General features: G+C 43.2%; 1 protein-coding gene across 1 annotated transcript in view; it reads left to right on the forward strand.

Moving 5' to 3' along the window:
* Window positions 1–13,283, forward strand: part of LOC310945151 (uncharacterized protein C1orf21 homolog) — a 28,408-nt gene that overhangs the window by 3,401 nt on the left and 11,724 nt on the right. Inside the window, exon 2 of the mRNA XM_083911164.1 lies at window positions 10,000–10,129. Within this exon, the coding sequence (XP_083767290.1) occupies window positions 10,039–10,129 (91 nt within the window). The 5' untranslated portion in view covers window positions 10,000–10,038. The remainder of the gene's footprint in view (window positions 1–9,999; window positions 10,130–13,283) is intronic.

Consider the following 13,283-nt stretch of genomic DNA (forward strand, 5'->3'; position numbering starts at 1 on the left):
ATCAATTGATTCATTAGCGATTTACAGCAAAATAAAGAGTAACTTCACATTTGAGAAGCTGGAAACAGCGGATGTGAATTATATTTCATTGTTCATTATTATCTAGATTAATGGATTCGTTGTTTGCTCTATAAAATGTTAGAAAATGACAAAAATTTCCCAAATCCCTAGATGACATCCTCAAATGTTGTGTTTGGTCCACGACTCAAAGCTATTCAGTTTTTATAACAATAAAGCATCACAATCTCAAATTTAACCAGCAAATGTTTGGCATTTATTACTAATCCATCGACTAATTATTTCACCTCTAAATTTCTGTTGTGGCAAACTAACCAATTTCAGGCCAGCTGAAACTAAATCCCAACAGATTATATGTGTTTAACCTATACACACATAAGAGTTGGGTCTCATGTATGGCTTAAGATAAGATAAACAGTTGTGTGTAGGTTTGGATAGGATTTTGCTGCTGTCGGTAGATTGCGAATTATAATAACCTCATGTAAGGTGGATTGAATCCCTTGGACAGTCGATTGAAAAATGTTGAGTCTTTTGAATCAAAGTGCCTGCGTGTGTGCGTGCATGTGTGTGCGTTTGCGTGCTTGTGTGTGTGTGTGTGTGTCACTGTGCAGGATAATGGATGATGAAAAGCACTGGTTTGCATGTGAAAGAACAACACTGTGGATGTATCGTGTTTGTGTTAACACAGGCTCATCTGCAGCATGTTGGTGAAAGGCTCGAGCAGGCTAAACATTTCTATGTGTCTCATTCACACACACAGACTGACACCCGAAACGGCGTTGCCAATTATCCTGCAGCATGCTCGCCAATTAGGCAGAGATTGATATCTATTTTCTTCAGCTGAGGTAATTTCTAATTAATATTAATGCTGGCATTCTTTTATTTTTCGCTGGTTGTGGGTTGGTTTGTGAGCCATTCAGATGGATTTGGATGAGAAAGCATAAGCATGTGTTGGAGGAGGCCGACGCTCTATCAACCATGTACAGCTGTCAGTTGGTAAATGTGATGACGCACTTACTCACTCATACTATACTTGAATACATGAAAACAATGATCGTAAACAGACCGGCTACAACTACACACCTGTAAACTTTCATAACTGCAATTTGCACGGTTGCAAAGCTCACAGTGACAAAATCTGTCCACAGACATGCAAACCTACACTGTCCCGGACCATATTTTGCCATGATGACACACACACACACACACACACACACACACACACACACACACACACACACACACACACACACATACACACACACACAGGTGAAAAAATACCCGCATCTTTGTCAAGGCTGGTAATAAACTTACATGCTGAACACGCCTTTTCTACAGACCAGAGTAACTGTGAAAGCCCAAAATACACCTGTTAAATACATCTTAAAAAAAGAACAAGATCTCAAATCAAAGGTTACGCAAAGAACTTTGCAAAGTGCCTGTTGGAAAGAGTCAAACTTGGGACAAAATGAACCACCATTATACGGAGAGCAGGCTTTAATGACCCACATGATGCTGCGTTTTAGTCTTTCCGACTCTGTTGTGTGTTTCATGTCAGCGCAGGAGGAAGCCACAATATCGCTAAAGCATTTCTTCACTTACTTTTGATCCTACTCTTCACCCAACAACCACCTCAGGGGGCTCTGACCTGCTTTTACCCCAGCAGCAGGACACAATAGTATTGGAGGGAATAAAATAGACATGACTACTTGCTTTTTTGCTCTTTCAGGGAATAAGTCTCGCTTTTGACAAGCCAGTAACACAGGAGACATTTAATCCTCTAGCCTGGCCTTGATATTGTGGGACTATCCCTTTTGTATGGTTTGGTTCTACCTCGACCACCTTTTGCTTTAAATCCTTTCGTCCTGTCCTCTTCTCATTCTGTCGCTTTTTCTCTCCCCATGAGAGATGATAAGAGCCTGGCAGACGTCTCAATTTCAGCTCGGCTTCTTTTTATGGGCCTGGAGTAAATTATATGTAACAACTTGTCTAAAAGCTGTTCTTATTTATTTACCAGCATATGCCTTAGCTATGCACAATATGTCTCTCATTGTCAGTCACACGGCCAGGCTACAGTTTCACCCAGCAGAACAGAGGAGCTCCTGTATCTACCTCTATCTCTCCCCCCCTCCTCTGTGTCTACGCCCTTCCCTCCCTCTATGACCACTTGTCACCCTCATTTCAATAGTTAGAAACAGGAAAGAGCCGCTGCTCCCACAACAGCAGACAGCGAGAGAGAAAATAGAGATGTACACTTAAAGCAGCAGCACACCACTCATGAGAAACCTTTACTGTCCACCAGCCTGAGTGTGTGTGTGAGTGCGTATGTGTGTGTATTGGCACGGCTTCCCAGGCTTGTCAGACTGATGGAGTGCTTAAACTGGGACAAGAGGAGAGGTAGAGCATTTGCTGCCTGGCTAGAGTAAATATTATGGCGCGTTGGCCCAGGAGTTGTACTGAAGCTCTGCTCTGTCACAGAGGCAAAGACGCACGCGACACTCTGCAGCACACAGCCGTGATTCACCACCAGAACTTTAGGTAGGACATTTAGGTTTTTGCTTCTATCGTGATACATGAAGTATTTTCTCTTGCGTGATATATATATATAGAGATATATATATATCTCAATATATATGAGAGATTATATAAATATATCAGTCCTAGAATTAGATACTCACCTTTTTAGGAAAAGTACTGGTGTAGTTGATTTAGCTGCTTCAGTGTTAGGGTCCGGTCATTATAAGCTACATGCTGGGTCACTGTCACGGCTTACTGGGGCACTTGAATAGAACAGAGCCAGTTCAGGTTAACAGTAACATCTGTAATTGTCCTGCTAAGTCAAAATGTTGAAGTTGCAAATCAGTGAGCAGGATTGTTTTAAGGCAGGATTGTAATCGTTGCATCATTATAGTGATTGTTCAAACTCAAGAAATGAGGAAAATATCCAATAACGTTGAACATTGCAAAAATGATTAAGTAAAACGAATGTTAAAGTGTACTCTGTTCTGACTTTCTGCTGCTTTCAGTATGCTGCTTAAATAAAACAAATTGCTTGTTGAATTAAAAAAATTGTGCAGCCCTTAGCGTGACGAGGTACTTGTCAGGTATTTAATTTTAATGTACTATATCATGACAGTGTATGACATAAGATAACATAGACCACGATAGAGGATTGTATCTATATTGTTCACTCCTATATTTGAGAGGATATATAAAATATAAGCATAAAGCCAGTCAATACAGTCACTCAACACAGATGTATATCATCCAGACAGGAAACGTTTGTATGGCAATATTAATATGTGGCTGGTTTATAAAAAGATCTGTTGGCAAAACATTTAAAGATAAAATAATCAGAACGATGAAGGTAAAATTGTAAACATCCTGTAAATCAAATGCTGCCATAAAGCAGCCCTGCTCATTGATTTGATCTTTCAACACTGCCAGCGATTGCTTTAATACACCCAAAGATATTAAAGTGTTATCTACCTACAGTATGTGTTATTGACATGGCGGTTTATTTCTGCAGTGTTTTATACCAGAGGCCGGCCACCTCTCCTGAAAGAAAAGACTCCTCTCTAGCGTCATAAAAACATTGTACATTTTTACAAGATAAAACATTAACCTCAAGAGAGGAAGACATTTCACTGTCTCATTTAATGAGTTAAACTTAACTGATCATGAGATGAGATGTGGCGAAATATGTTTGGTTTATTCATCAATTTTGCTAAACATTTCTCCGGGGGGTCTTGCACCACTAGCGTGCCGTATTGCACTGACCAGCTAACACAGAGCAGTGTCAGCGCTCAGTAGCGCAGCATGATGAAGCACAGGATGAATCTCTGCCTTGTCACAGGTGGACAGGCTGAGAAACATGCTCTCCAGCTCTGAGGCTCCCTGCAGCTCTGACCGCGGCTGAAGTCATCACTTCCCCTCCCTGGCTTTCAAATCTCCTTTCTTTCCAGGAATCTGAAACACAGCCAGTTACTCCTGCATACAGTAGCCTTGTGATGGGAACTGATTAACCCACAAAGGAAAGCAAATCCGAATCCATAACGAAACCTGTTCCACACCTCCCCAAAACGTTCTAGTGCTCTTTCACTTTTTTGCTCAGCCAGTTTTTCAGGCTCTGTGGTCGCCTGCTCTGCCTCTGGCACAACCCTGTGTTTGAGAAACCTTTGCACTGCACACTGCTCAGCCTGTGTGCGTGATTTGTGTTTATGCAAGCATGTACGCTCACATCTCCCTCCACAGTCCTTTTGAGTTCCTCCTTTGACAAACTGACTTGTAAAGAAGCCTTATTCACACGACTGAGAGTAGGTCAACTCCCACCTCCAGGTATGCAGGCGCGGGCAAGCCTTAGTGTTTGCCAAATCATATTCATTTCAAGGGCTTGGTCATTTGCCGTGTGTTAAGGATTCCTTTTGGCCTTAACATGCATTCAAGAGAGTTGGAGCCCTGTTTGTGTTGCTGAGGCTTATATTATTGTTTTGACACGTACACTGACAGAAGGCTCTCTGCCAAATCTGGTGTAAGTTTAGCTGTAAATGACGCAAGACCTCTGACATCACCGGAATATTTATATCTCTAAATTAACTTGTACTTTGCTTTGGCGACTATGCCCCGTGATGAATGTTTAAGCATCTGGAGCGAATTCTTTTGATCCCGAAGTGGAACTCGTATCCCTTTCAGATGATGTGATGTTTATCAGATCATGTTGGATGAGCTTATGTGTGTGTGTGTGTGTGTGTGTGACAGCAGGAGTGAGAGATGGTTGGTTAGCGTGAGGGTCTTAGCTGACTCGGCAGACTAAGCTTGCCCCATTGACACAATTCAGTGTCTACAGGAGCAGGCGAGCTTGAGAGCAGCACAGCCCAGCTGTCCTGTGGGTTGAATTAACACTGTGCAACGCCCCACTGTGGTCTTGCATGTGGCACTGATCGGCTCATTGGGTAGAGCGCAGTACTGACTGGAGTCGCCAATGCTAAAAGTGTACGCGCTGATCTCATTGTACAGTGAAACACATGCAAAAGAGTAAGATGATGCAAAAGAGTCTTAAGCATTTGCACACTGGAGTATTCCCGAATCTTTAGTCTCATTTATTTCAGCGTTTCTCAGCCTTTTGATGCTTGGAATTCAAAGTTTCTTATTTGGTGCTTGTCTGAGTTTAATCACAAAGCCACTTTATTAAATTTTATATTTTGATGAAGTATCTACCAGTATAAAAAATAGCCCACAAGTAATAAAAGAAGCTCTTACCATTTCAGAGCGTCTTGCAAAACACGCCATTATCCTCCTCAAATTTCAACACATAACTGATTTGTGTGTCATTGAAGCATCCAAGTATCCTCTGCCTTATTACAGGCTTCACAGTTATTTATTTATAGCTGTTTTTGGCTTTGTAATAGTCTGCCCACTAGCTGTAGCTTATATGTATAACCCAAGTAATAGCAGCTTGGCTTGCAGATTCACACAGCCTAGCATTATCCCTGCACACAACAATAGCTTTGGGACTGCTCTGTCTATTTTTAGCCTGCTCCCACTCACAATTTGATGGTTTCAATACACACAAATCAAAGCCCTTCAAACAGATGCTGCCCACACACTGGAGACCCTTTGAAACATAAAAATCTATCAAGGCTGCTCACATTTCTCAATGCACTTCCTTCAGTGGTTTCAGAAGGGAGTCTCTGCTTTGCTAATATAATATTCACTGAAGTTCTACACTAATAGCCCTAAAAAGTATAGAGACAGTCGACTCTTCCCTCTCTGTCTCCTCTCTTTCTGTGCTTTTTCTTCCTCTTTTTCAGTCTCTGTAGCTCTCTCTGGATTCTGCTTCCCTGCTTCACTGTGCTGTGATGCTCTAACAAGGAACGAGCGCCCCTGCGGCAGCACTCCCGGGTACACACCTTGTCCACCTCGGTGCAGAAGCGACTCTGTCAAGAGACGGATTATGCCAGATGAGATTATTATTGAAAGTTTGCTGCTAGTGTCTATTTGCGAGAACGTGTCGGAACGTGTTAAGACCTCCCTGTTGTCTGTGTGCGTGTGTGCCTGCGTGCGTGCAAGAGCCATAATTGAGTTGTTCCAGAGTGGTAGTAGTCGTAGTAAGAGAGGTGTCCCAGGCTGCCTGGAACAGCCTGATAAGCTGCTCTCTAGACCAGGACATGCTCGGGCCACAGGTGACGCCACACACAGTCATGCACATCCCGAAACGTGTGTGTGTGTGTGTGTGTGTGTGTGTGTGTGTGTGTGTGTGTGTGTGTGTGTGTGTGTGTGTGTGTGTGTGTGTGTGTGTGTGTGTGTGTGTGTGTGTGTGTGTGTGTGTGTGTGTGTGTGTGTGTGTGTGTGTGTGTGTGTGTGTGTGTGTGTGTGTGTGTGTGTGTGTGTGTGTGTGTGTGTGTGTGTGTGTGTGTGTGTGTGTGTGTGTGTGTGTGTGTGTGTGTGTGTGTGTGTGTGTGTGTGTGTGTGTTTCAAATTCAAACACAAAATTTGTACGCACCTCGCATAACTAAATCCTAAACTACATTGTAGAATTGATGATACCTTTTTATTCACGTAGCTCCACTGCCTCACTAGAATGACGTGTTGATAGTCCCTTTTTCCAAAGGTGCTTATGGTACATACACACACATAGGTTTTTGTGCAAAAGTGTGTGAAAGATTATTATTCTTTTCTGTTATTTTTTCCCAGGCGAGTCAGGTTTGACATCACAAACGGGCCGCAAAACAGGTGGGAAAGGGACAATGTTACATTGGATTCTTTGTTTTCTGTTACTTATTCAGTTTGTCTTTCAAAGTCGCTGTTGACTCATGTGCTGCATGCAGGAGATGGACAGAAGTCTTAGCTGAGAAGACAAAGAGTAGTGTGCAACAGAGGCACCTGTCAAAGCATCTTTAGCATCATTAGCATTATTAGCAGTAGCATGTCCACCAGGTGGTCATGTTTCCAGCACCGCCCCTCAGAGCTGGAGCCGATAAATACCTGTGACTACTGCAGAGTCATTTGTCCCTTTGGGCTCTGAGCCTGCAATAGATCATGAGTGCATTTTACAAAAGTTATCTGCTGGAGTACAAGACAGAGCCTGCTGCACTCTTACACTGTGAATTTTGGATTTTCACATCATTACTGTGAAATCTCATGCTGTTGCGACTCATGTGAGAACCGGTCTGACAGGGAAAGAAATGTTCAGTCAGACAGGATGTAAACAAACAACAGTATACAGGTTATTGTCTGAACAACTTTAGGAAAACCATAAAAAGGTGAGTGCATGTGGATTTTTAAGTAATGATCCCTCATTATTCTTTAATAATCTCAGTATAATCAACTAAATAAGTGGCATCTTTTAGCCATGTCACCAGGTTCCCAAATCTCAAACAAAGCAATAACTTTGTGAATGCCATTTTATTATTACTGATTAGGAATGACAACAACAACACACGGCATGGTCACAGCCATCCATCCAGTTAACTCCCAGTGACCACTCCCTGCACCCTCTACACCTGGCGCTTTGTGTCATGTCCAGAGAGATGGATGCTGGTCGGCCACGGCGTAAATACAGGAGGAGTAAACACTGACCTCCTGTCAACTTCAAACACTCCGAGGATCACTGAAGGACGGAGGCGGGGCAGGCGGCGCTCTTTTGAAGCTCTGGCCGCCTTCTCACCCACCTATTTTCCATCTTTTCCTTTAGCGCTGTCCCCCCGTCGTCTCAAGCGTCCTACTTCCTCCCTGTCTTTGTCTTTTCTGCCCCCTCAGCTTTCGTCCTCCTCTCACTTATGCACCGGTGCTGCATATTTTGTTTTGGTGATGGATAATTATTGGCTGCCTCTCTCTCTCTCTCTCAATTTCAATTTCAACAAGCCTTATTGGCATGACTGTGGTTCACAATATTAGCTCAATCTCTCTCTCTCTCTCTCTCTCTCTCTCTCTCTCTCTCTCTCTCTCTCTCTCTCTCTCTCTCTCTCTCTCTCTCTCTCTCTCTCTCTCTCTCTCTCTGTGTGTGCGCAGATGGGCTCTGTCAATGACAGCATATGGCATGTGTGAGTGACATGGAGACTATCTATAGCGTAATGTGTCTCGCAGTGTGCGTGTGATTGACTGACAGTGATGTTCGCAGCTTCGTGTCAGCTGTCCTGCTGAGTGGGATGGCTTTGTTTCCTCTTTTCTCAATAGAAATGAAGTTTTTAATCTACTTTATTCTCACCTCTTGTGATGAAAAGAGAGCTGTTTGGTTTGAGGACACTTCAACAGGCCAAACTTTTAAAGTAATGTTGAGATTATTAGTCGACTGGCAAAGTCAGTAACAGTTTCAGTCTTTTATTTGTATTTCTATACGTCTTTCATATAACAATGGATCAAATGAGCAGCGGCTGCTGGCATTGGGCTCAGAGTCATCCCCCCACTCTGCAGTTCATCTCAGCTATATACGAGCTATCTGAATTTTAGCATCTGTTAGCTCATTGTTTTTGTTTTCTGGCTCACAACTTTTCTGTTTCGGTCGTTATCAGCACCCTCATCTCCAACCTCATCTTTTTAAGCCAAACACTCTCTGATGTACCCGCTGTACACTACCTGCCCAGCACCCAACAGCAGACAGACAAAGTAGCTGCAGGTTGCATTCAGCAGCTAAAGATGCCACCAGACATTTCCCTCAGGAGTTGGTGGAGATCACACCAGAGCTGCAATGAGAGTGAATATTGGAGTTGCAAATAAACAAACTGAATACTAATTAGAAATGCAAAGATGAATCAATTTGTTACTAACTAATAGATTAAGAAATGAAAGTCATGATTCCCGCTTCTTAAATGTATTTTTATTCTAGCAGAATGTCTTCTGGTTTCTTTCCTCCTCTGAGACAGTGAACCAAGTATCTTTTGACTTTTGGTCATCTTGGGCTTTGGGAAACACAGATGACATTTCTTTTTCAACCTTTTTCTGAAAATTTATAAACCAAACAGCCGCTTAATTCAGAAAATAATCAACAATGAAAATAATCATTAGTTGCAGCCCTAGTGCTGTTGTTGCTCTGTGTCTGCTGGATGTGTAAAAAGTCAACTGTTGACTTTATTTGGTGATAATAGGTCAATATTGTGTCAACAGTTTAAAAAAATCAAATAGTGCTTTAAGTAATTAACACCAAAAAAAATGAGGATTAACTTCTGTTATTATAAATATACAGGTATATGTAAAAATGTGTGTGTGTAAATTTGTATATATACATACATTAATGCAATTGAATCCCCTTAAACTGTGTTTCCAGAAAGATTGAAACAGTTGTGTTGTCGCTCTGGCGTCTTGTGATGGGAATGGGAGTTGTTATGTTCTGAAATTTTATTTATTTATTACTCATAAAAATACCAATGGCCTCATATAATGAAATATGTTATTACTCTAATATAAATATCATCAAAAATAATTTATTTGCAGCCCTGCTTTGAAAACCAGCAGGTAATCTTGTTTATTGACCCACTGGGCTTATCCACATATAGTTGTCCGTGGTTATGTTAGCCCTAAATGAAACACTGCTCATGTATAATGGCTCAACCTACATGTGTGGTCTGAACAACTGGTGTGAAATAGACACTTCTGTGAAGTGGAAGGAAATGTGTTTAAGGTTTCCTGTCTCAAGGTCATACATAGGGCATAGCTAAATGCGTGTGTAGCTTAAACAACCTGCTCCTAAGTGTTGGTACTGTTCACAAATACAGCATTGAATATATTTTCAGATCTGGGTGTCCTCTTTGAAGGAATCTCAGAAAACTGTTGTAATGCTGTGAGAAAACACTGTGTGAAGCATTTTTCCTTGATCAGCCCAGTTTGTTTTGGAATAAAGCAGAAGAAGAGGCTGGTTATTAAGCATGAGTGACAGGTGCATAGCTGAACAAACAGTACGGTGAAGTCATATCTATGCAGCACATTTTAAAAACAAAACGGCAGCGTTGTTCATGCTTTGATGTGTTTGTCTCTGTCCTCGACCAGGTGAGAGTGCGATGAGGAGAGGTTTCAGAGTGTGAGGCCATGGGCTGCACCTCGGCCAAGCAGGTGTCGGCCGTGCCCAACGATGAGGAGGGACGCGGCAAGGCCTACAGCAACGGAGACCTCTTCACTGGTCAGTACACACACACACACACACACACACACACACACACACACACACACACACACACACACACACACACACACACACACACACACACAGATCCATTTCATTGAGTTAATTGCTCAGCATAGACCCGTTACCCCCGCCTGCCCTCACAATATATTCTCTTCATTATAGCTCATAGTCCTCTGGCAGAGTGTTAAGTTCTCCATTTCAGACAATAACTGTCAACACCGCAGTTTTATTGGAGTCATTCGTGTTGACAGTTTGTGTAATGGAGAGGAAGTAAGCAGTTGGCGAGACTGACAGTGTTAACCGTGTGCTCGCTCAGGTGTATCCTTGAAGTTTTAGTCTTTGGAACTGGAGAGAGAGAGAAACTGATTGGGTCGGAGGAGAGTCGAGAATGAAGAGCCCCCCTCCCCCTTTAAGATTTTCCATCAGTGATGAACGATAAATCGATTCCAACTTAGGTGCAGAGAAGGGCCACAGGAATGCAAGTTAATGTGAGGAAGGCAACGCTTCGGATCTATCTTAAGAAAAAGCAAAATATTTTTTACCAAATTTTCACTGGATAGTTTCACCTCTTCAGGCCTTTAAAGACTACCTGAGTTAAAACTATTCTAACCTTTCTGGCATGTCGCACAGCACTTACAGAACTATAGTAACTGATAGCATCTTGAATGCATACTATCACATGTAAGGATTAAGCAAACTAAAAGTACCTGTCCAGCAGAAACTCAGTGAGCATCTCATCTCTTTTTAGCTCCAGATGAAGCTGCATTAGCCTCAGCCATCGCTGGAAAGCAAACTCGCGTCTTGCATCTTGACGCATCAGTTCTTCGCCGTTCTGTGCTATCTCTTACAGACCACTTGCTCTGCAGAGAGGTGTGCGACTCGCAAGCAGTGACAGCGGTAGGCACCTGGAAAGGACGCTGCGACGGATGACAGGCAGGAAGCTCGGCAAATCAGTTTATTCAAACCGAATAATATACTTATTTGGAGCATTTTAAAATTTACAAAAGAAAAGTGTAAAAATGCCAGGAAGGTAAGAATTGTTTTAAACAGAAAACATAGGAGCATCACTTCTCACTGATCAGACCTAAGCAAAATACTTGCACTTCGCCGTAAAAAGGCGGAGAACCACTGGATTATTCTCTAGATTAAATGGAGAGACAATTAATTCACAATCATTTTCATAACCGATCAATCATTTACATAATCAACATTGTCAGGTTCATCCTTCTTCGCTGCTCATTCTCTCTTTCACGTCATTTTAAATGGAATATTTTAGGATTTGTTTCGCTTTTGGTCTTACAAAATGTTAAATTACTGTTAGTTGTGATGGTTATTTTATTCGAGTAGGCTTGCTGGTTCAATCCCTGGCTCATGCTGCCCCATGTGTCAAAGTGTCCTTGAGCAAGACACTGAATCCCCCTTGTTGCTCCCCATGTAGGTCAAAAAATATATAAGTCACTTTGGACAAAGGCTCCTGCCAAACATTATGTCATTTTTTAGAATTGATTCATTTAAAAACGAATCAACTGATTAATCTGTAATGACTGTAATTGTCCGTTGCGGTTCTAATAATAGCGTGTAGGCTGTGAGGGACAGAAATGAAAGTGAAAGCCAGAGACAGAGAGAGCGATGATGGCTGGTAGAGGGATTAACGGCGATTAAGAATTAGGCGCAACACTCTGGTATAACTGCACGGGGGCGGAAGGACGTGGCAGATGACGATCCACAGGAGGTCTCCTCTCTCTCTCTCTGTCATCCACTTCTCCCTCTGACCCTTCTCCCTCCCTTTTCTACAGCCTCTCACCCTCTTCCTGTGACCTCTCTTTGACTTGCTGCTCTTGCTCGTCCCCTTTTATTACCCCTTTAACACGTTCCCCTCACCCCCCCCACCTGCAATCTCTCTACCCTCACGTCTTGTTTCCATCCTCGTCTTTTAAGGAGCAGTAGAACGAGGCAGGAGATGACAGGGAGAGATGTGAGGAGTGAAGCGTTTTTTCCTTGAGAGAGAGAGAGGAAAGGGAGAATGACGTGTGTTGACGCTGCTGCTTCTGCTCTTCTTTTTTTTTTCTTTCTCCCTCTCTTCAACTTCTCCCGTCTCGGTCAAATCGCCTCTTCCCTTCCCCTGCTCAAGGCCTCGTCCTTCCCTTCCTCTTTCTCTCTGTCTCTCTATTTTGGGTCTCTGCAAACCCACTCCCTCCTCCCTCTCTTCCTGCCTTCATCCCCCAGTGTTTCTTCTCCCCAGTTCTTTTCCTCTCTCCTCTGGCACAACATTAGGTCAGAACCTTTTGTCCTTTCACCTCTCCTCCTCTGTCCTCCCCCTTCCTCCCATCCTATCCCCACGTCTTACAGTAAGTTGGTTAAAGGGGGATCTAGAGTGGCTGTGGCAGTGTCTGGGCCAGACTACTGTTTACACTTGTCTGCTTGTGTGTGTGCGTGCGTTTGTGTGTGTGTGTGTGTGTGTGTGCATGTGGAGGTGGAAGGCACAAGTGACCTGGATAGCATGGATTATCCCAGGCCACAACCCCCCCAATAACACCCTTTCTTCATGCCCCTTTTTCTCCATCTCATCTTCATCCTCTCTTATCTCTGTTTCTTCTTCATTTTCTGTCTCCTCTTGCACACTGTGTAGTCATTCTTTCCCACTTAACTCGCTGCCCTCTCCAACCCCAGTCGGACGGCTTCACTGCATCCGGTGTACTTCTCATGGTCGAGGCGGAAAAGATCGTTCGGCTCTCGTCACTCAGCCCGCCTACGCTTATAAATCTACCCCCTGTAGACTCTCCGTGTGTGTGCGTTCATATATGTTTGCGTTCATATATGTTTGCTAAGTGCATATCAGTGTATTTAGTGAGTCAGTGAGCCCTCTTCTTACTCAGACTGATCCGCCTCCCACAGATTGTCTGCCAGTCAGCTGTGTGTGTGTTTGTGTGTGTGTGTGTGTGCGTGCGTGCCTGCGTGCGTGTGTGTGTGTCCCAGATATTCTGACTGCCCGCTCTGTCAGACTCCGGCCACTAACCCCGACCCCGCCCACCCCCCACCCCTCTCTCACACAATAACCGGAAAAAGGCTGAGCTCCATTACACAAACAGTGAAGGACGACGAGGGAAAATAGCAACACTCTCCACAACATCATGCTATTGATGTCTGC

This window comes from Echiichthys vipera (assembly GCF_963691815.1).
Source record: "Echiichthys vipera genome assembly, chromosome: 3".
Lineage (NCBI taxonomy): Eukaryota > Metazoa > Chordata > Actinopteri > Perciformes > Trachinidae > Echiichthys > Echiichthys vipera.